The 23,221-nt window shown below is 48.9% G+C and overlaps 2 protein-coding genes across 8 annotated transcripts in view; both read left to right on the top strand.

The window, feature by feature from the left end:
• MIGA1 (mitoguardin 1) overlaps positions 1-7,528 on the top strand; it is a 48,976-nt gene extending 41,448 nt beyond the window's left edge. For 3 of the 4 annotated variants that reach the window (XM_069102231.1, XM_069102234.1, XM_069102232.1), the window contains 2 exons: positions 2,984-3,100; positions 4,330-7,528. In XM_069102231.1, coding sequence (XP_068958332.1) covers positions 2,984-3,100; positions 4,330-4,548 — 336 coding nt within the window. In that variant the 3' untranslated portion in view covers positions 4,549-7,528. The remainder of the gene's footprint in view (positions 1-2,983; positions 3,101-4,329) is intronic. The other variant, XM_069102233.1, reaches the window with a different exon arrangement.
• A 6,498-nt stretch (positions 7,529-14,026) lies between these two features.
• The window catches only part of NEXN (nexilin F-actin binding protein), a 47,030-nt gene continuing 37,835 nt past the window's right edge, over positions 14,027-23,221 (top strand). For all 4 annotated transcript variants that reach the window (XM_069102235.1, XM_069102237.1, XM_069102236.1 and 1 more), the window contains exon 1: positions 14,027-14,160. The gene's annotated coding sequence lies outside the window, so the exon portion shown is untranslated. The remainder of the gene's footprint in view (positions 14,161-23,221) is intronic.

Raw genomic sequence — 23,221 nt, forward strand, 5'->3', positions numbered from 1 at the left:
GTCTGGTAGAGAGAGAGTCTGAATAACTATAGAGAGAGGCTCATGATACTGTGTAGGAGGCAGCAATAAAAAACACCCCAAAGAAAAAGAAGAGGAAGAAAGCAAATGGCATCGGATGAGACTTTACAAAGAGCTGAGTAAAGGAGAAAGGGAAAGACTCAGCTGAATGTAGAATTCCAGAAAATAGCAAGGAGAGAGAAGAGAGAAATAGAAGAACACAATAGAATGGGAAAGATGAGATCTCTTTGAGAAAATCAGAGATATCAAGGGAATGTTTCATGTGAAAATGGACGTGGTGGAAGATGAAAGATGATAGGACTTAGCCCAAGTAGAAGAGATTGAGAAGAGGTGGCAAGAATATGCAGGAGAATTATACAAGAAACATCTTAACAGTGCCACGATGGCGTGGTTATTGATCTAGAGCATGATATCCCAGAGGAAGCACTGCTAAGGAAGCACTCCACTAAGGCTAGTGGAGGGCATGGAATTCCAGCTAAGCTGTTTATTTAAAATCCTCAGAGATGATGCTGTGAAAGCACTGCATTCAGTTTGCCTGCAAATTTAGAAAACTGGTGGCCACTGGATTGAAAGAGATCATTTTATGGCCCATCCTAAAGCAGGGCACTGCCAGAGAATGCACAAGCTACTGAGCAGTGGTGCTCATTTCACACACCAGCAAGGGAGGCTTCAGCAACAAGTGAACTGAGAATTACCAGAAAAAGTAGAGGCCAGATTGCAAACATTGGCTGGATTGTGGACAAAGCAAAAGTATTCCAGAAAAACAACCAAGCAAACAACAACAGAACAAAGCCTTCTACTGCTTCGCCGACTGCATATAAGTCTTTGACCGTGTGGATCACAACCAGATGTGACAAGTCCTCAAAGAGATGGGAGGCCCAGATCATCTGACTTGTCTCCTGAGAAACCTGTGTGCACAGTAAGAAGCAGCAGTTACGCCTGAACATGGAACAGCTGATGGGCATGAGATTGGAGGAGTATGACAAGGCTGTATGTTGTCACCTTATTTATTTAACTCACATGCAGAGTATGTCGTGCGAAATGCCAGGCTGCATGAATCAAAAGCTGCAATTAAGGTCACCAGGGAAAATATCAGCAATCTCAGATATGCAGATGATAACACTCTGATGGCAGACAGTGAAGAGGAATTAAGCCTCTTGAGAGTGAAAGAGGAGAGTGTAAAAGCCATCTTGAAGCTTGACATTATAAAAACGAGGATCTTGGCAACTGGTCCCATTGCTGCCAGGCAAAGGGAGGGAAAAGAAATGGAGGCGGTGTCAGATTTTATGTTGTTGTACTCAGGTGACTGCAACCATGAAATGAAAAGATGCTTGCTCCTTGGAAGGAGAGCTATGGCAAATTTGGACAGCAGACATCCCCTTGCCAACAAAGATCCATATGGTCAAAGCTATGGTTTCTCTAGTCGTAATGTATAGCTGTGAAAATTGGACTATAAGGAACTGAGGGCTGCAGAATTGATGCTTTCAAACTGTGGTCCTGGAGAAGCCTTTTAAGAACAGCTTGGACAGCAAGGAGGTCAAATCAGTCAATACTTAAAAGAAATTAATTTAGGCTATTCACTGGAAGGTCAAATATTTAAGCTGAAATACTTTGGCCACATAATGAGAAGATGGGACTCATTGGAAAAGCCCCTGATGTTGGGAAAGATTGAAGGCAGAGGATGAGATGGATGGAGAGTGTCATGGGAACAAGGAACATGAGCGTGGACAGACTTTGAGGGATAATGGAGGATAGAAGGGCCTGATGTGCTACAGTGTGTGGGGACACGGAGTCAGATGTGACAGGACTGGACGATGATGTCTCTGGCTCTCTCCCCATTAATCTCTAGATCTTTGCAGTGACAGTGCCACGAATGTGCTCGAGTAAATGTGCCCTCTGTTCTTTTGTTGATCCCGCTGGGCTGTAGGTCTAGGAGAGGGGTATTCCTGGGTCTGAGGGCATGCACAGTTTAGTGACTTGGGGAGTATTGCTTTCCAGAATGACTGGACCAGCTCCCACCTCCCTCCGTGCCTTGGTGTGCCTGTCTCTTCTTGTCTCCTAGCATCTGCCATTTTTGGTTTGTTGTCTTTGACAATTTTATAAGTGTGAAATGGATGTTTTGAGTCGTTTCTCTGATGATTAATGACTTGGGGCATTTTCTTTCTTAAATTGCTGATGGGCCCTCTGATGGAGCAGAGCTGTCTGGGCCTCTCGCTATCCTTCAGTCGCTGACCTGCTGCCCGTTTCATCTTCTGTTATGCTCTTCACCACTTGCTTGGTCATAAATATTTCCCCTGTTTCCTTCCTTGTGTTTTGAACTTGTTCACATTGAAGTTAGGTCCATCTGGAGCTTATCTTGGTGTGTGGTGTGAGCTTGATATCTGTCAGATTGTGTTCCAGTTTTCTAGCAGTTTTTGTCAAGTAGTGGGCCTTTTCCCAGGAGTTATGGCCTGGTTTATCGAGCATTTTTGTACTCTGTTTTGTTACAAACTTTGTGTGCCTTGCTGGTTCCATTGATCAACTTCTCTATTTTTTAAACATTATTCCTTTGTTTTACAGTTTGAAGTCTGCTATTGCCTGGTCCCCTTCCTTCCTACTTTTTCTTATTATTTCCTTTGAGATTCTTGAATTTTGGCCTTGCAGATTAACTTTGTTACCTTTTCTAGATCTTTAAAGTAATAAATTATCCTTTGAAGTTTGGTTGTATGGCAACAAATAAATCAACTAATTTAAGTAGTAGTAGTATTTATTGGTAGGGCCCAACCATGAGCAGTTTCTACCTTTCCAATCACTTAAATCACTCTTGATCTGTTGACCTTTTGGACTCAGTTTTTGTTGATTTTTAATTTCTTTCCAAATGAGCTATCCCTCGTCTTGCCTTTGTCTTTGTTCCTGGGGGCCTAGCGCATAGCAGCTGCTTCATGAGCACAGTTTGCTAACCTCACTTTGCTTCCTTTGCCAACAGATCCCTGATGGCTTCTTTGCCCACTTCTACGCCATTTGTGAGCATGTCAGTCCCGTCTTAGCCTGGGGCTTTTTGGGTCCGAGAAACTCCCTCTATGATTTATGTTGCTTCTTTAAGGTATGGGCAGCTTTTAAGGTTGTGTTTGTTCTGAATGAAGGTGTGTGTGGATGGTGTGGATGCTTCCCTAGAAGGGGTTGGGCTGTGAAGGGAAGCTCCATGTAAATCCAAAGCCTGTGGGCCAGCTTGGTCTGCTTTGGGCTCCCAGCTGCCTCTAGTGTTCTGCCCCATTTTTTCTTCTAAACTTAATATGCTTTTCCTTGTATGGTTTTTATTTGTGTTTTTTCCTTCCTCTTCTGAGCTGATCAGTTCCTGGAAGGGCAGCTCTCGGGGCTTTCTTCCCTTGTCTCCCCAGTGCCTGGCACATATGGTATCTTATGCCTGGTATGTAAAGACAGCTAGGTGGTGCCACAGTGCCCAGAGTCAGAGAGGCCCCAGTTCAAAGCCTGTCTCATACACTCACAGTGATCCTGGGCAGGTCCCTTCACCTGTCTGCCTCAGTTTCCTCCTCTGTGATAAGAGTATAGCATTTATAGCACCCTTTAGAGCATTATATCAATACAAGCTTTATGCATAAAGGTTTATCATTCTTCCTGGACTTGAGGTGGTCTCGGCAGCAGTGGTCATTTTCACCTTTTCACTTGTAATGGGTAGATGTTCTTGCCTGTTTCCTGCCATGTTAGAAAACTGTTTTGCTTTTCGTATTGGACAGGATGGGGTTGGGGCAGGACTTTTTAGCGTGAGATCTTGTGATTTGGGCCCCTTTCTGTTTGAAAGAGCAGTGAGAGCGATTCAGAAGACACAGAGGTGGCCTTTCCGACCTGAGGAGGCACACACACTCTTTGTGGTTGTCTCTTGGCACCTCTTGGGGAGAAATGTCCTCAGTCAGAGGCCATCCCTGCCAGCGATTTGCTTTTCCTCCTACTTCTGCCTTCTGTTTCCCTCCTATTCATCAAACGAGGGCCTCAAAGGTCTCAAGTGTGCTTTCCCAGGACTTCCTGGAGGGTCCGTCCTAAAGAGAGATGCCAGGATTGGCCTGCTGTTATCTCATTATGTGTGTGCACAGTACCTGCCTTCAGGGCTGCGTTCACAGTGCAGAATTTTAATTTTAGTTTAAATAGGCCAGATACCTTTTGTTTGTTAAGGTAAACCCTCTGTTTTTGGTTTTGTGTCCCTAAGCATTATTATTTGTGAGTTGTGATTGTTGAGAATGGGCGGGTTCTCTGGGTTAAGCAGGTAGTGGCATAAACCCTCTCCTTAAACATCCATGTGTTTGTTTTGTTTGCCAGGACCAAGTCCTCTATTTTCTCAAAGACATCTTCGATTTGGAAAAGGTCCGCTATTCCAGCATGGAGACACTGGCTGAAGACCTCATGCGGCTGCTGATGCGCCGCACCGAGCTTTTGATGGCGTACCTGGGCCCAGACTCCCTGAGACACACAAGCAGCTGTGTGAGTGGCCATAGCCACACTGTATCCAGTGGTCTGGTGGAAGCCAGAGTTCAGTGAGAGGGAAGGGTGTGTGTGAGACTGGGCCATAGGGGTAGAGTATGGAGGAATGAATGGATGGACGGACAAAGGGGCGATTAGGCTGACTCACCTTCAAGAGGGCCGTGATCCCCAGAAAACCTCGTTTCTGAAATGTGCGTTTTCTACAATTGCTGCTTCTGATTGAAGTTCATCCTTGGTCCGTGGAGGCAATTGGCTGAGCCCTTTGGAGGACTCTCGTGTGAACTGTTGAGTAAAGATTCTCAAAAGCCTTGCCTTGGCATGTGGCAGTGGTCACAGCATTGGCCAAGGGTACACCCAGCTTCCCTGTTTTTCCCATGTGGCACATTGGTGACAGTGTATTTCACTTTGCCTTGAAAATGCATCTGTACATATCAGCTGTTTCCTTTTGTATTGAAGCCCAATTAAGTAATGCAGGAAATAGAAATAATCACCATTTAGGCAGCAACAGTGTCTGACGTGTGCTGTTCCTGTCACTGCTTATGTCATTTAATCAAAGAAGTCGCTGTGGCTTCTTAGTGTGGGTGTGATCCATTTCCAAGAATTAGCCCTTTAGGGTCGAAAGGGAAGATTTCTGGGTCAGGCCACTGTTCCTGATTCTTTAGGTTACAATGAAGGGGCAGGGACCCTCCCTTTCTCTGGCAGCAGGGACACTGAGGGCCTTCTGCTCTTCTCCTCTAGCACTGAGATTGCTCCTTCATGAGCTTGACTTCAGTGTGACGTCTCCGGGAGTTTCAGGTGGAGATGTGTATCTGGCGCGTGATAGGTTCTGGCTAGACTCCAAATTTCTTTTAAGTCTGGTGTTTTCCCTCCAAATTTAACCCCAGAGTGTCTCCAGTCCTCGGAGATTTGGTCGTTTCAGGATCCATATGACAGATGCATAAGCCAGCATGCTGCTTGTTATCCTGTGCATCAACTTATTCTGCACAGTTAGGGGCTCTTGGTGATGGACAAGAGCCCTCCGAAGGCACCCCTTTTCCTCCTGACTTGTCTGTTCACCATAAGGAGTTCTCTGCTTAGGTGACCTAGAGTGGTTTTAAAACAGCATTTTAGGTGAAAGTGCCTGGTTTCTCTTCATTGAGATGTCAATGTGAAGCAGACAAATTGTAATCATTGTTTTAAATGAGAATCTGCCCAGTGTTGACACAATACGATTGACTTCTGGATCAGGACAGTCAGACACTTTAAGCTGTTGTTGACTCGAACGTGTTTTTGCACAGATTGAGGGGTGACTGCTGTCGCTAGCCTGGGGTTATCCAAGAGGCAGGCTGGACGGTTCCCTCAGTCTCCTGGGTGTTGGGAAGGCTTCCTTAGCTTGACGTCCTTCGTGCCATGAAGTTTTATTTGATTTTTATTTTTCCTTACAACTCTGGCAGAACTGAGTTGTGCTTTGTAAACAGTGTATCTACTTTCTGATTTGAATACTTTGAAATGTGATTTTTATTTTCATGATTATTATTGTTGTCATCTTCTATTTCAGAAACCAAATTGAGGGGGGATTTTTGTTTAGTATTTTTACGTTTGACAGAAGATTTGTCTGAAATCAGTTTTGCACTATTTGATGTGATGCTGTTATCCCATAACACCTAAAAGTTGATTTCATTGGCCAGTGTCTACATATTTATGTTCCCTGAAAGCATATTCAGTATATGTTTTCTCTCTTATGGATATTTTACTCTAAAAAAGTACAGCTATATGCAAGTGTTTGGTTATGCAAGTGGCTGAATTTTTCTCTTCCATATTACAGTGCGGTTGCTGTGGAAGGAAGTGGGCCAGCCCACCAGCTGCCTTCCAACCTGAGGTTTTCTGTGTGGCCTTCAATTAAAGGAATAATAGTGACCAAATAGAATTTCAGGGATTTCCATGTGGAAGAGGGCTCTCCTTTAAGGAAGAGAGCTTATCTTGGCCTAATGTGGAGAAGTGCTGCCTTTCTGAAAAAGGATGTTTACGAGAGTAGAGGAGCCCGAGGGTCATGAATACCAGTTTCCATTTGCCTTAAAACTGGAATATAAATACAAAGAAAATCTTTTAAAATATTAAACAAGCAGATTTTAGTAGCATGATCTAAAATCTCTTTGGGGTAAAAGCCTGTCTTACTCATTTTTGTGGTGTTGATTACAGAGTAAACATGCGATCTCCATCAGACACAACAATTTTCAGATCATCAGAGGCTCTTTTAGTGGTATAATGTACAAGACAATAGCTTTTTTTTAATTTTTAAAAATGGAAGAAGTCAGTGTTGAGGTGATTTCCCAGCTTCTGTTTCCATTCTCCACCATGGTTAGTCACATATATTTCCTACTCACTTGAAAGGACAGCCTTTTTTTTCTTTGAGGATAACGTTTTTGTGGGTTGTGTATGTTATTAAGAAAGAAGGTAATCCACCTAAAATCCAGCCAGCAGATTTTTCCAGGCACACACCCTATGGACAGCTCCAAAGGACAGGCATTTCCTTAAGCCTAGGAAGTAGGAATGCTGAAGAGAAATGTGAATGTCCTTCACTATAGCTTTTCATACTCAAGTCAAGATTTGCATGAATCCTCCATTTGGCCTTGAGTTTTGACTGTAAAAACATCAGGAAAGAGTTTTACATGGAGACTTGGGAGCTACGATGTCACTTGGCAGGATTTGGAGAAAGACTTTGTGGTTTGTTTTGACCTGTATGGAAATGCCCTTGTTCGATGAACATGGTTGGTAATGATGTCATCCAATCTGTCTCAATGACTGTACTCGTCAAAATGACTTGTTGTGTTTGGTGGAAACTATGTATTAACTTGAAATCAGCCAATGCCAAGAGATGTTTCCTTTTCTTGCCTAAATGTACAGTGCGGCTCATTCATCTGTAGAACAATGAAATTCTGTTAAATATCACAATCCCAGAGAAATCGCACTGGCTGTCCCCCGCTGCCCCTTCCCCCAATAGATATGAATGTGTTTCTATTACTGCCAAATAAAGGACTGGTCATCCCTTTGTATTGCAGGTTGTTTGACTTTGTTAACTGATGTTGACAAAAGACCAGCCGTGTGCACATGGTCTGCTTAGAATCGGTAGGAACTAATAAACATGAGAGTGTTCTGAAGACCTAGTGTTAGCATCCCGTATAAACCAAGGAAGGATGCACTTTGGGGACGCACCATGGGAAGGAGGCATCCTGGCTCCCAGGAGCCACCCTGGTGCAGCAGAACTGGGTAGCCATGGGAGGGGGCGGCGGCAGGACCCACTCTTTTCCTCCCCCTCTGCTGCTGGAGACCTTTGAGGAGACTGGTCACTGCAGGGTCAAAAGCACACAGGATTTCCAGATGCAAGCATTGTCCTTCAAGAAGGAAGAAAATTGTCTACACTGTCCCTGCACAGTGACCTACTTGGAGTTCCTTGCAGTGTGACAGCTTCAAAAATGCATTTACCATCCGGGGACCGTGGCAGGGCGTGGGAGGGTGGAGGGTTGTGTGTGACCCTGTGGAGAAGAGTGAGATTTCACCCGGCTGTAGCCCCATGTTTCAGGGGGAGCTGATGGGCTATTTATGGGTTTCTGTTCAATAGCTTTTGTGAGTCCTCCGTATCTTTTGCACTTCTGTGGGGTAAAATAAATGCTGTTCTGTACCTATTATGCATCTGGTACCTTAGGTAGTTGTGAGGGATCATGAGTGCCTAAGATTTTTGAAATGGGGGCAGTGGGACCGAAGGAAAAACTGACCTTTTGGTCAGACCCTCAGGAAGGGCTAGAGCTGAAAATGAGCATTTATTAAGTGCCTTGTGTTGTGTGCCAGACTGCTAATCAGGAGTAGACTGAATGACCACTGTTAGATAAGAGACAGCTTAAGGAGTGGACCCAGACCTCTAGGGTCCTTTCCGACTGGGAGATTCTGTGATTCCATAGTACAAACACCAGGGCTTCTTGTGCCCCCTGAGACACTCATGGGTCGGGCAAGAGTGCACAGGCAGCAATTTTCTGGGTGACTTCGGGGTTTCTTAGCAGTATGGACTAGCTGCATCTTTCCAAGGACTTTGAAATTTGAACTATGTCTTGAGCTGAAGAAGTCCCCCATGTGGTTTCCACATTGTGAACCTCACCCCTTTTGCTCATGAATTTACCCCTGGGGCCCTGAGGGCCTTGGGATCTGTGGCCTCTCATTGTCCTCCCACACTAAGGATCTGCTTGTCTTGGTCACCTGTAACGACTTGTGTCATAGCACAAGTGGCATCCTGAGCATCTAATGTGATTGGCATTTGCATCTTTCCTTAGAAGAGGGGCCCCCTCCAAAATGCACATTGTCCTGAGGTAGCAAGTAAACTTTGGGCCTTGTTTGAAAACAAGGTTTGAACATATCCAAGGCCATTCCCTACAGCACATGCTTTGGTTTGGCTCATTTTCTTGGACCATTTGGATTTCTTTCCATTGACTGGATAAGAACTCTTAGGTCACATTAAAGTATCAGAGTTGGGTTAGGATGCATCTTTGTTAATGTCTGTTTATATTGAACCATCTATAGAACCCAAAGGATGAGCCAGAGTGATGGAAGGCACCCATCTGTCCACCCACCATCCATCTGTCCTCTCATCCATCCCCTTCTTAACCACTCACGTAGCCTCCACCCTAGCTCAGGCCCTCATTGCCTCTGGCTCTGACAATTGCATCAGCCTCCAAGCTATTCTCCCCACTGCTAGCTCTCCCCTCTCCAATCCAGCCTTCACACAGCTGGCCAGTTTATATTCTTGAAACACAGACCTGACCATGCCCTGCCTCTCCTCCCTGCAGAAACCCTCAGTAGCTCCTCATCACCTCTAAGATCAAACAGTCTCCTCGATGCTTTCCACAATAAGGCTCTTGTCTTCCATCCCATCCTTTCTCTTTGTTCTGTTTCTGTTACATCAGTCTGCCGGCTGTTCTGGTGCACAGCCTTTGGCTGCCTGACTCCTTGTCCCTTAAGCCTGGCTTCCTTCAGGGTGCAGCTCCTCTGTTATCTCCTTGGGCCTTTCCTGATTCACACTGATGAGCACTCCTCGAAATCCCTTTCTCTGTATTTTGTACTTAGTGACTGATGCTGCCTCCCCTCCTTAGGTCATGAGCTCTTTCAGGGTCTTTGCCTGCTGCTTACGCTCACATAGCAAGCATTCAGTAAACGAAACCCAAGGGCAGGGAGAGAGGATGTGGGCCCAGTGCCATTCCAGCACACTCCAGAGTGTCGTCCAGTTTCTTTGTGGAGTCAACAGGCGGCCTCAGCATTCTCTAGCTATGGGGCTCTGGGCATTCTCTGTTTTCCCATCTGCTTGATAGGGCTGCAGTAAGGACAGGCATGACAAAGATAAGTTACAAAGAGAGGTGCCATCTTTATTTGGCCAGCTTGATTACGAAAGGGCTGAATATGTAGATGGAATGTCTTCTGCGTTGAGGTGTGTATCTTGTATCAAGGTCACTTTGGCAATAATAGCTCATTTATCTAGTACTTTTTAAAACAGTATTTTCTTGTTTTAGGTGGGGCTTGGAAATCTTCATTTTATAGAAACTTTTCCTTTATAAAAACATTTGATGTATTGCTGTCACGTACAGAGCTTAGTGTTTGTGATTTCAGTACAGAGGCTTTGTGGAAGAGATCGTGTTGGGGGAGTGTAACTTAGGAAGCCAGTTCCCCTGGGAATAACTTAGAACTTCACAAAATAATCGGAATTCTGATGAGTGAATTCAAATGATTTGTCCGACATTTTCGTGGCAGTGAAAACCAAATATTCTTTATGTACCTACATTTTTATAAAATATTATTAAATTAAACCTGCCTGCATTCAGTCTTCCTGGTGATGTGACATTTGATGAGCCATAAGGGGGCATTTTGTTTACTGAGAGAAGGCACCCCATGACTTCCTTTCCCATTAGCTTGCCTTCCCACCTCCCTGAGGGGGCCGGAATCAGGGGCCACATGCAGGCCCTTCCCTCTTTACAGCAGCTGCTCTCTAGAAGCAGCCAAGGCACCGGGAGAGGGTCGGATTGCCTGCGGCAGCAGTGCCAGTGAGTGCCTCTCACTCCCAAGGACAGCTATTTTAGAACCTTATCTTGGATTGTGGAGTGAAGGGGTCTGTCTTCTATTAAAAGAAGCAGAGACATTGCTGAGCAGGTGGAGAATTTTCTTTTGGAGGGGTGTAGAGCAAGGGGTCTTCAAATCATGTGTAGGGTTGGAATCTGACTTGGGGGGACTGTTTCCATGCTACCCAGTTGTCCTGTTTATGTGATATGGGACAGTGACTTTGCTCTTCTCTAAAGTCCTGGGACCATAAAGTCAGGGCTAGAAGAGATCTCCAGAGATATCTAGTCTGATCGCTCAACTTTATATGTGTAGAAATAAAACAATGAAAAGACCTAGACCTCCATGGCTTCCCTGTTGTGGGGATGTGTTTTCTTTTCTTTTCTTTTTTTTTTTTTTAAGCAGTCAGGGTTAAGTAACTTGCTCAAGGTTACACGGCCAGTTTTTTCTGGGTGTGGTGCTGAGTATCTGAGCCCGGATTTGATCCAGGTCATCCCGACACTGGAGGCGGTGCTCTTACTTGCTGTGCTACCTGGCCACCCCAAGGGGATGTGTTTTCAAAAAAAAAACATGTATCTTTCTTTGTCAAAGACCTAAGGCAGATGTTTATAGAAGAAATACAATGTAAACTGACTCAGAGGAACTCTGGACTCCCAGCAGCCTTCGGTCCCCCTCCCCCCCGCCAGAGGGTCTTCAGCAGCAGACAGCAAAAAAACAGGGTCTCCTCTCCAGGAACAAGTATGCTCCCTGCCCCCTGGTGAGCCAGTTCAGCTCTCCATTGCCCTCTCTTGAATCCTGGGCCCTTTGTCATGTGGCCTGCCATCTATGCTTCTCTCCTCCACCCCTGTCTCACACGAAGAGGTGGCCTTACTCCTAACCAAAGCAGAAGTCCTATTCCATCCATTCTCCTCCGACAGACTGCCTCCTCTGTCTCCTCAAAAAGACCCTCTACCATCAGCATCCACTTTCTTTCTTCTCACTCTCTTCTAAATCCCTTTCAATCCAACTTCTGACCTCATCATTCCATCAAAACTGCTCTCTCCAAAATTACCAAGGATTTCTTAGTTGCCAAATCCAGTGGCCCATGCCTATTGGCCTGTCTGCAGCCTTGGACTGTTGATCCCTTTCTCCTCTTGGATACTCATTTCTCTCATTGTCTTTCCCTTTATTCCGCTCCCACTCCTACCTTCCCTAGAGGGCACCCCCATCCTTCCAGCTCCCTCCCAACCTGAGGTCGTCCTGGGTCCTCCCTCCCCCCCCCCCCAGATCCAAGATGGTGCTAAGACCTATTGATTTCACCTCTGCAACATCTCTGACATCTGTCCCCCCTCTCTCTCATGCTGCCACCCCCCTGGTACAGGCCCTTACCTCCTCACACCTGGACTTTCAATAGCTGCCAAGGGGCCTGTCTGCCCCAAATCTCTCCTCCAGTCCATCCTCCATTCAGTTACTAAAGCACAGGTCTGACTGTGTCATCCCCATACTCAATAAACTCCAGTGACCCCCTCTTGCCTCCAGGACCAAATACAAAGTGCTCTGCTGGGTGTGCAAAACCCTTCCTGACCTGACCCCGTCCTACATTCTAGTCCTCTTGTGCCAACTCCCTGAAACGTGCCCTTTCTTCCACCGAGCCCAGCCTCCACCCGTCTCTGGCCATTCTCTCTGGCTGGCCCTCATACTTGGAATGGTCTTCATCTCTGCCTAATGTTTGTCCTGGCTTCCTTCAAGTCCCATCTTCTACTGGAAGCCTTTCCGGAGCCCCTCTTAAGTCTAGGCCCTTCCCTCCCTTAATTATTTCCCTTTTGTTTTGAATATAGCTCGCTTCTATGTATTTGTTTGCACAGTGACGCCCTCATTAGACTGGGAGCTCCTTGGGGTCCGGGAATATCTTCGGCCTCTTTTTTCAAAAAGAAACACTTTACCAGTGCCTGGTATGTACTTAGTCAGCACTTAATAAATGCTTATTGGCTGACTTCATTGACAGGTACATTTCTAGATCCCAGTTCCTTTGCAAGCATCAAGCTAATTAGGCATTTTAGGAAGTCTGGTATTCATGGGAAGGACCAAGTACCCTTGGTTTTGTAGCAATATGGAAAACGGGGGGCGGGGGAAGTGTTGGACCAGATCGTTTATCAGGGCTCTTCCTGCTCCAGATCCTATGATCGCAGTACTTCCCAATAGAAAAGCACTTCAGAGCCTAGTGGGGGGACTCAATCTGGGGCTCTGGAACTTAAATGGGAACAGATTGCATCTTTTCACTGTAATCGGTTTCCTTTGTAGTCCTATGTATTTTATGCTTCCAAAACATGATTGTGAGAAGGGGTCCATCGGCTACAACAGCCTGCGGGGAGGGTCCGCAGGACCCCAGCGCCCTTCTGCTTTACCTCCCAGAGGCCATGCGGTGGAAGGGCCAGAGCTGCCCTAGGAGCCGGGTAGACGGTCTCTTTTCTCTCGTTGTCTTTCCGCTAAGCCCTTCCCCGCTCCCCCAGACCCCCAGGCCTGACGCCTATGGCTGGGTGAGTCCCTTCACTGTCAGTGCTCTGGTCTGGACTACGAAGACTCGAGATTGCAGAAGAGGTGGCAGAGCATCAGTGGAGGGAATTTCCTCCTCTGGGAATGACCCAGCAGTGAATGCACCGGCCAGTCCCGGTCCCTGCGGTTTCTTCCACCTTCCCACACCAGTCATCATCGTCAGGTTCGCCCAGCGCTTCGTAAGCAGAATTTTATTGAATCTCCTAGCAACCTCTTGAGGGGGGTGCCCGGAGAGATGGCATCGCCGTTTTGCGGACCGGGAAGCCGAGGCTCCGAGGCGTTTCGCCCATGGTGACACAGCTAAAGTACATCCGCGTGTCCCCGTCTCCTCGGAGCCTCGTGACCCCCCCCTCTCCACTCGGCCTGGGGGCGGGAGGAGACGCAGACAGGAAATGAGGGAGCCCCCCACTGACTGAGTCTGCCCTCATTGCGAAGTCGGCCGGCCCCCCCTTCCCCCCAGCTTTGGAGGATGAGTTTCATTTCGGTCTCTTCGATGTAACTAGGTTAAGGCACCTGGACTTGTGGCCGCGGTTTGGGGAGCGGGGTGACCCCGTTCTCTCGCGCCCTCCTCCCCAAATGGGCCAGGAGCGCGGATTCTTCCTTAAACTCTGTGGTCCTTAGTGCGGCGGGGTGACCGCAGCCGGCCCCAGCCCCCTCTGGGGGAGGCAGCCTCCTCTGGAGGGGAGCTGGCCGTGGCGGGCAGCCCCCCTGCTCCCTTCCCTGAGGGCGGGGCGGGGTGGGGAGCCCGGACAGGGCAGCAGCGGCCGCGTGCTTTGGAACAGCTGCAGGGCCGGCGCTGGGCCCTCCTGGAATGCGGGGCGGCCGCGCACCGGGACTTTTATGGAAACTTGCAGCTCTAGACTCGGCGGCGGCGGCGGCGGCCAAGGGGGAGTACACAGCGGCGAAGGCAGCAGCAGCAGCAGCAGCAGCGGCGGCGGCGGCAGCAGCAGCAGCGGCGGAGGCACCCAAGGGGCCCCCATTTTCTGGCCTCTGCCCGCCTCGGGATCCAGACTGAAGGACGTGCGCGGGGTGCTCGGGGCTCGCTTCTCGGCCGCTCCCTTGGAGGTAAGAGCTCTTGGGGTCACTTGGGGGGGCAGAGCCCTCGGGACACGTCCCTCCCCCATTCCCTGGCTGCGTGGGGGTCCCCCCTGCCCGCTGCTGGCAGCCCCCCCCCACGGCAGCTCCCCGCCAGCTCCTGGGGGGTTTCTATTTCTTGCGCACGAACCCCCCCTCCCTGCCTCGGTCCCAGGATGGGCTAAGGACCCGGTCGGGGTGGGAGGTGGGAGTGGGGGGGCGGGACTCACTCGGCTAAGAGGTGTGGGCGCCCCTGGGGCACCTCCGGAGTGAGTGCCCCTGTCCGCCCCCGACATCTGGATGGGATGGCCGCTGCCCAGGATCTGAAAGAAGGGTCCTGCCACGCCACCCCTGCGGCGGCGGAGATTGGGGAGTGAGGGGTGGGAATCTCGGACTGCAGCGCTTCTCCTTCCCTAGCACCCCCATCGTGGGATTCTGTCCGAGGTGGGGGTGGGGGTAGCTGGGGCTGGAAGTCGAGGCGGGGACTGGCCTGCCTGCCTGCGGTGGGGTCCACTTTCCATTTTCCCAGAGCTGCCAGGAGTGGTGAGAAGTCACAGAAGGCTGAAGAGGGTGGGGGGTCCGCCTGCAGTCCTTAGGGGCCCAAGGACCCACGATTTAGCTGGAAAGAGCCGGAAGAGCCGTCTAGTCACGTCCAGTCTCAGATATTTAACTAGCTCTAGGTGGGGGAGGACAGATAGGGGCAGGGATCTCTGAAGCTCCCAGCTTTACCCCCCCCACACACACACATACAACTGGGCACAACAAAAAAGGGGGGCTCCTTCCAGAATCTTCTTTTTCCCCCTAAGGAAAAAGCGGTCCCGGAAGGGTGAGGGAGTCAGGAAACCAGTCCCCAGCCAAGCAAGTCATTTAACCGTTCACCTCAGTTTCCTCAACTGCAAAATGGGAATAGTAATAACCCTAACCCTAATTGCGCATTGTGGTAAGGGTCCAGTGAGATGTCTGTGAAGTGCACAGCGCCTGGCACATAGTAGGTTCTATAGAAAGGCTTGTTATTAATTATTACTAATATACATGATGAGGAAAGGGAGGCCCAGTGATCTGCTGGAGGCCTCGCAGAGGTGGCCAAGTTTGGAACAGGCTACTCGGCCTCCAGACCCAGCTCGTGCCCCGCCTTTCCCCCCCATCTTCACTTTCTCTTTACTGCGGACTCCTTAACGTCAGGGCAGGTTGGAAGAGCAAACCTGGTGGGGAGATGTCACCCCAGGCTGTGCTTAGGAAAGGCGGGGCAGGGAAAGTGAGGTGACGCTGGGACGAAGGCAGGGTTCACCCATCTGCTCCTTTAGGATTTGAACTCGGAACTGACCTGGTTTAATGAAGTCCCCCAAGGAGGGAGGGCTTGGCCACGGTGTGTCCCTACATAAGCATGTTTGGGTAGCTCGTTAAATAAACGGTCACATGGATATGGCCTTAGTCACTGCCTGCTTGTACAGACCACCGGAACATTTTTACCTAATGGCTTATTCAGGGAATAATTTATTGCACTGTCAGGGATCTCTGATTTCCTGGGGAGGGGAAGGCGCTTCCTTCTCTGCCCGAGGCAGGTGGAAACTTGTGAGTAACTTGGTAGATGGGGTTGCAAAGGTGGACTTAAGACTTCACTGACCCAGGGTCTTGGGTCTAGGAAATAAAAAATTAGGATATGGGGGGGGGGGTGTCTCACATTCTGTGCACAATCTCAAGCTTCCCCTGAACTTGTTACTATAAGAAAAATAATCCTGTTTTATTTCGTTAAATAAGGGACCCTGGAAAGTGCTTTGAGAAGAAGGCGCCAGCCTGCCTCCCTACGCTCAGCCTCCCTCTCTAGGCTCAGCCTCCCTGCCTAGGCTGGGGCGCTGGCTGCCTCTGCCTCTGCCTCATTGGCCCTGACTCAGTGGTGGGGCTTGGTCTGGGAATGGATTTGGAAGCTCCTGGCTCCCCTGGCGAAGCCAGGCTCTCTCCCCTAAAGCTCTATATAAATGCTAACTCTTATTATTGTTAAAAATAATAGAAAAAAGAAGGGGGAAGATCAAACACTTGGATCTCCAAGTGCTGGTAGAAGGTTTAATGCCTTAAATGAGAAAACCAAGGAATGGGAGGGGATGCGGCCGGGGACGGTGCTGGAAGAAAATGAAACCTCCACTTCGAATGAGCTTGGATTATTAAATGGGATGTGGTGAGATGCACCTCCCCATCCCTCCCCACCCCCACCCCCTTTTTTAAGAATGGATATTCTGGCTTATGTGTTGGTATCTTATGTAGCAACATTCCATGCCCCCACCCCAATCAAAACAAAACAAAAATCTCACTCCTCTGAAACATCTCGGTCTCCATACCCTAAGGAGTTAGATCTTAGAAGGGTAACAAGAATATATGAAGTGCCAGGCACTGTGCTAAGCCCTGGGAGGCAGGTGCTAGTATGGTCCTCATTTTACAGTTAGGGAAACTGAGGCAGTCCCAAAGTTAAGGGACTCAATCAGGGTCACCCAGCTGGTTAAGTATCTGGGGCAGGATTTGAACTCATCTCCTTAATGCCAGCCATTGACTTTGCCACCTAGCTGCCTCTATATTGATGTGAGAAAAAGTTTCTGGCCATCTTCACAAAAAAGCTGAGTGACCCCATTGAGAAGACAGGCAGGACGGAATGGCTGCTGGGGTTCTCTGGGTCATTCTGTCTCAGTGCACAGGAGGCATCCTGCCCTCGCCCCAGGCTTTGCTGCCTCTTTCATTCCAAAAGAGAATGAAACCTCCTTTTCCCAGCTCACATTAAAAGGGAACCTGTGCTATTTAAAAAGCCCCAAGCCCACCTCCTGCCTGGTAAGCCCATCATTGGAATGTGTGTCATGTCGGCAGATCCATCTTTAGCATCAGCGAGGGAACGTTCTGCAGCAGCCATGGGAGCTGCCTTCTCCCACTCCTGGCGGCCACCCCCACCCCCCAATACTTCCTTTGAAGGATTCCGGTTCGGGCTGTGTTTGTGAGCAGAGTAGGCACTGCATAGGAGGAAAATCAGAGTAAGAGCCTCAGGTTCCAGGCTAGGCTCGCCGCTGAAATGATGTCAGTCTATAAATCTCTTAGTGACTCACGTTCGAAAAAACCAACCAACTAACCCCCTTGTAGCTTCTAAAAAGTTGGGGTAAGTCCCAATGCTTGCTTAAGCCTAAGTGTGGAGCTAGCTGACCAATGCTGGTCATGTCTTTAGGGAGCCCCTGAAAGGAGAGAAGATGGAGGCAGATGGGCTGCTCTCGGCCATGCTCCATAGCCAACGAGCTCGTTTTTGTCCGAAATCTTCCTTTCCTGCTCCCTCCATCTTCCGCCTTTCTGGATCTGGCTGCCCTTTCCCCTATCCTCTGGAGAGCTCCCTGGGTCGCCATCCCTGGGAAAGCCCTCTGAGGGTCATTCAGTCAGATCCTAGATGCTGTTCTCTCCCATTCTCCAGGAGTTCTTTCCTCCTTCCTTCCTCCATGAGTCCTGTGCCCGGCTTGTGGACTCTCTCTCCTTCCTTCCTGTGGCTCTTCTGTGAGGGGCCTTTGACCTATGATGTTGATACTCTCTCAAACACCCTCACTGTCCAGTTGCTCAACTTACATGAGTCCCCATAACTGGCTTCTCTGCCCCAAGCTCGCTTACATCACCTAGCTCATGAAGTCTTGGGCCCCTCAGGTCCTTCTGACCCCGCCTCTGCCTTGAGGCCTCCACTCCTGTTCTTTTCTCTGCAGTCTCTCCACACCTCATTCTTCACCATTCCTGCAGTGACTTTCCTCCCTTCCCCATCTTGACTCCTTGGTGAGCCAGTTCAACTTTTCTTACTTCCCTTGTCCCCTTATCCTATGGAAAATCTACTTCAGCCATGGGTGACCCTCCGTTACTGCCTTTGCTTTTGCTCACATGATGCTGAAAGCAGATGGAGAAAATCCCCAAAACTTGCTGACTGGACCCATTGATGTTCCATCTCAGCTGGGTTCTCATTGCCGCGAGGCACCCTCCCACTTCATTCACTCTCCCACTCCCCACAGTGGCTCTCCCATACCTTTTCATCCTTCCCCAAACCTGCCATTGATCCCCTCACCCCAGCTGAGAATGTCATCTTTATCTTTTACAGAAAAAAGTGAAGAAGCTGTTGGAGGAGAGGCCTCTCTTCTGCCCCCCTCCTCCTGTCACACCCCTTAGACGTCCCCTATTGCTTTCTCCTCTAGCCATGTCTCTTTGCCAAAGCTGAGCCCTCTGCCTGCCCCGGGGATCCCCTTCTGTCCCCGCTATCACCCCTCCTCTGACCACTTCTCTGCTGCTTTCAAACATGCTTTCAAACGTGAGATCCTCTCACCTGATCCTTCCATCCCTTCCAGCTGTCATCCCACTTCTCTGCATCTACAGTCAAGGCCTCCTCTTCCCATGTAGTTTCTGACCTCATCGTTTTCCTGAGTCTGCTCTCTCTAAAGTTACCCATGATCTTTTAATTACCAGATCCAAAGATGTTTCCTCAGTCCTCATTTTCTTTGACCTGTCTGCAGCCTTGGACACTGTGGATCACCCTCTCCTCCTTGTTAAGCTCTTCTCTTGGGACCCTCTCTCCTGGTTCCCCTCCTCCCTCTCTGACTGCTCCTCCTCCAGGTCATGCCCTCTAACTATGGGTATCCCCCAGGGCTCTGCCCTGGGCCTTCTGCTCTTCTTTTATGGTCTTTCACTTGTGATCTCATTTCATCTCATTCTAGTCAGAAGATTCTCAGATGTATTTGTCCATTGCTCACTTCTCTCCTGATCTCCAGCCTCAGGCACCAATTGCCTGTTGAACTCAACATGTCTCAAATGGACTTCCCTGACTGTCTTCTCAGTCCCCCAGGTTCACTACCTGGAAGCCACCCTTGCCTCCTCACTCTCTCCCCCATGTCCAACCAGTTGCTTGTTGGGTTGGTGGTAGCATCTCGCCTCTGCTGCCCCCTCAGGCCTCGATCATTGCATTAGCTCCAGCCTTGCCCTGATCCAGGCCATCCAGCCACTGAAGTGTTTTATCTCATGGTCAAGGTTGACTGCGTCACCCTCCATTCAGTCACTTCCAGTGGCTCCCCCTCACCTCCAGGTTCAAAGATGAAATCCTCCATTTGGCCTTTCAAGCCCTTAGTAGCTGGATCCCCTCCGACCTTCCTGGTCTTCCTAGACCCTCTTCCTATCATCCTCTGCTCCTGTGACACGGCCCTTCTCTCTGTCCCCAAACAAGACCCTCCGCCTCTTGGTCTTGGTGTGTTTCTGACTGTGCCCTGTGCCTAGAATGCTCTCCCTCCTCGTCTCTGCCCGCCAACCTCCCTCAAGAAAAAGGCCCTTCCCCATCCTCCTTGGCAAGTCTCGCCTTTCCTCCTGGCTCTTGTGTGTACCGAATTGTTTGCGTGTTGTAATAAATGTTTGTTGAATGGCAGTCTAACGTCTTTCTGCATGGAGTGCATGCGCGTGGGAAGATATAGGACATTTTCTGGTAAATTGAGCACAAACCAATGTCCTTTTTTTGGAGGGAGGAAGGCAGGAGTTAGGTGATTTGCCCAAGGTTACATGGCTACTAAGTGTTAAGTGTCTGAGGCTGGATTTGAACTCACGTCCTCCTGACTTCAGGACCAGTGCTCTATTCACTGTGCCACCTAGCCACCTCAAACCAATGTCTTCATAGTCTACTTCATAATTTGTGAGATCTTAACCCTGATTTTGCATAGTTTTGCTTTTGTATGACTCTCCTCTCCCTCATCAGGCCTCATTGCCTGCTAACTTTGTTGGTGGTGTCTCCTTGCAATTTTAAAATACATGATTCGCTACTCTGGCGTGGCTTTGACTGGGTGGGCTGGTGAAAGAAGCAGCAGCCTTCTCCTCCTGCAGTCATGAAGAAAAAGCCAGGGCAGCAGATGTTCCCAAAGGCTATGGATTTTAGGAATCATTCCTTAGGAAAAAAGCCCCACCCCCCAGCACCTTCCTCCCTTCTGGTCTCAGTACCTGGCAGGCATCTGCTCCCTATGTGTCTCCCAGAGGAGCTAGGATCCTCTCAGCTAAAGGAACACATCCTGGGATAAGGAAAAGGAATCTGGGGCGACCTCTTCTTTTCGGACACAGCAGAAGCCTTTCCTGGACCAGTCTCGGTCCCAGGGGAGCCATTGCTACCTCTCTCGTGCCTGCTTTGCTGGAGGCAATAACCTTCTGGGGCAAGGATCGCCCTTTGCCTCTTCATCTGCCCTGCTGAGGCTGCCATGCCAGTGCCTGGCACACTTTAGGCACATAACAAATATTTGTTAGCTGGCTTCTCAAAGGCCACCAAATTGCGGGTCCTGGGGATGGCATCCCCAGTGTAAGCTCCTTGAGGGCATTACGATGTAACCAGAAGCAATGTAAGCTCCTTGAGGGGAGGGATCGTTTCATTCCTTGGCTTTATACCTGGCACATAGTGGAGGCTTAACAAATGCTTATTGACCAAATAAATGAACATACATTAAGTACCTACTATGTGCCAGGCACTGGGGATGCAAAGGTAAAAACAAATCTGGGCAACTGTGAGGACGATGCTGCTCCCCAAAGAAATAGGGACATTTGGGGGGAAACAGAGTGAGTTCATTTCAGATGTGTTGAGCTGAGAAGCCTATGGCGCACCAAATGGTCGATGTCCAGCAGGCAGTTGGCAGATGTAGTAGTTCAGGAGAGAGAGAGGGCTGGATACCCAGATTTGAGAGCTAACTAGGTCTGCCACCAAGGGAGGAGAAAAAGGTTAGGGATAGCTGCCTGGTACAGAGAAGAAAGATGAGTAAGGGACTGGGGAGAGGTCAGACCTAGAGGAGCAGGGTTCTCAGCAGCACCAGATGTCCCAGGGAGGCCAGAGAGAGTCCCCATGGAATAAGAAGTAGTCTTTGCATCTGCCAGCCCCTTTGCTCTCTGGAATCCTAGGAATCCAGCAGTTACCCAATTGGTCTCAAGGCTGCTCATGTCCATGGGAGCTCGGTGCACTTCGGGCACCACTGAATCCAGGGAAACTGAGCTTAGAAAACCCATGTGAAGACTAAGCAAGAGAGTCTGCTTGTTTCTTCGTATAAATTAAAACAGCCCAAGTGCCTGGGGGAAAACATAATATGTAAACAAATGTCAAATATAAATTCATGCTGGAATCACAATTCCCACTATGGGCTTGTGCCAAGCTGGCCCTTGAAGACTTCAGAGCAACCTCCTTTGGAACCTTGGCTGTCCCATCCTCCCAAAGGCTCCTCTAAACCTCTCCAAGGTGATTGCAGCATGGGCACTCAATCAGTCAGTAACATTTATTAAGCACCTGCTACATACCAGGTGCTGGGCGCCCCCCCCCCCCCTTTGGAAGCTCCTCTTTGGGAAAATGCTTTTAGAACTGCCGCAAGAAACGACTCCTTCATTGTGGTTATTTTGGACAGGAGAGATGTGGGTATATTTGTAGGCAGTGGGAAAGGAGCTAGGGATTTGGGGGGATGGAAGGTGAGAGAAAGAGAGGGACTGGTGAAAGGGACGAGAGGGGATAGACTCAAGAGTGAGATGGGTCAGCCTTGGCAAGGGGAAGACTCATCTCTTCTGACACACAGTAGGGGCTTAATAAAGGCTCATTGATTGGTTAATCTTCCTTTCAGTTCTGGGATTTTGTGATATTCCTTGAGACCCTAGAAACATAGAGGAAAGGGGAGAGAATGGGGAGGAAGAATGAGAACTGAGAACCTGGTGGAAGAGCAGAGGGAAGAGCCCTGTTCTTCTCTCCACTTACCCAGAGCCACTATGTCCTTTCACCCCAGCGGCTGCTAGAACCCTCTCTGTTCCCAGCATTGCCTGTCAGAGAGGAAGGGAAAGCCAATCACTTGAGACCCTGGGCTAGGAATCCCAGTTAAACAGTGAACCATCAACAAGTATTTATTGATATAAGTGAAACAATCCCTGCCCTCAAGGAGCTTACAGTCTAGCTGAGGAGGGAGACAACATGTACATATCCAGGGAGAGACAAAATAGAAATGAAGTCATTCTGCAGGGAAGGACATTAGCAACTGGAGGGGTCAGGGAAGGCGACATTGGATCTGAGCCTTGAATGAATTCACACCAACAGCTGCATGAAAGAGTGATGCCTAGTAAGGCTGGAAAGGTCAGCTCTGAAAGACAAGGACTTTCACTATCGGTGGAGTATCTCTGTGGCCCTGAGGGGTGGGTTGGGGAATGGGACACAGGCAAGTGACCTGGGCAGCCCCAAGCTCTAGGAGAATGACGGGAAGCAACCATCTCCTCACTCTTGGATCTGATTAAGGGCCTTTCCTTTACCCGTTCATCCTCCACGCCTCTTTTCTCTCTCCCACTTGCTGGCTTCAGTGGTCATCTCTATTCAGATGATATCAGACGCAGCCTAGCCAGCGGCCCACTAGGCAGGACGAACTCTCAGACTCAGTGGGCCCCCTCCCAACCCCGGCCTCTTCTAACCTTTCTTTGGGTCTCTAGTGGTTGTGATGGACCCCTCGACCTAACTCTCATTCAGCCTTGTGGCCAAATTTTCTTATTTACAGATGCACAACTTTTCTCACAAACCTCTCCTTTTCTCCACTCACAGGCTATCCCAGTGGTTCAGGCCCCCATCACCTTTCTCCACCCACTCCCCCTCACCCCCATTTGGTCTGCTGCCTCAAGCTTGTCTCTCCTGCAGTCCATTAGCAAAGTGATTTTCTTCAGTCACAGGGTGTAATGCCAAGCAAAGGCAACTTCCAAGGTTCAGAATACCAGCATAGTAACTCTCCATTTTATTCAGTGACAAATTAAGGCAAAACATTCACAGAACAGAGAAAATCAAAATACAGTATTCACCAAGTGTAATTCAATAATTTCCAAGTACTACTACACCCCTGGACAGAACATTCTTTTAGTCAATCACAAAGTCTCTCTTCTCAAATGGAGATTAGTTTCCAATCGTAAACAAAGTATATATTCATTTGGTCAGTCACAGAGCACAACAAAGTCCAGGGGTTTCCCCACCCCTGGATCATAACTGAATTACAATTATCATCAGTTAATACCAAGCACCTTCTCAAAAGGGGCA

Source organism: Petaurus breviceps, unplaced genomic scaffold, assembly GCF_028583685.1.
Source record: "Petaurus breviceps papuanus isolate PSGF00001 unplaced genomic scaffold, PetGlider_PUasm1.0 545, whole genome shotgun sequence".
In the NCBI taxonomy this organism is placed as follows: Eukaryota; Metazoa; Chordata; class Mammalia; order Diprotodontia; family Petauridae; genus Petaurus; species Petaurus breviceps.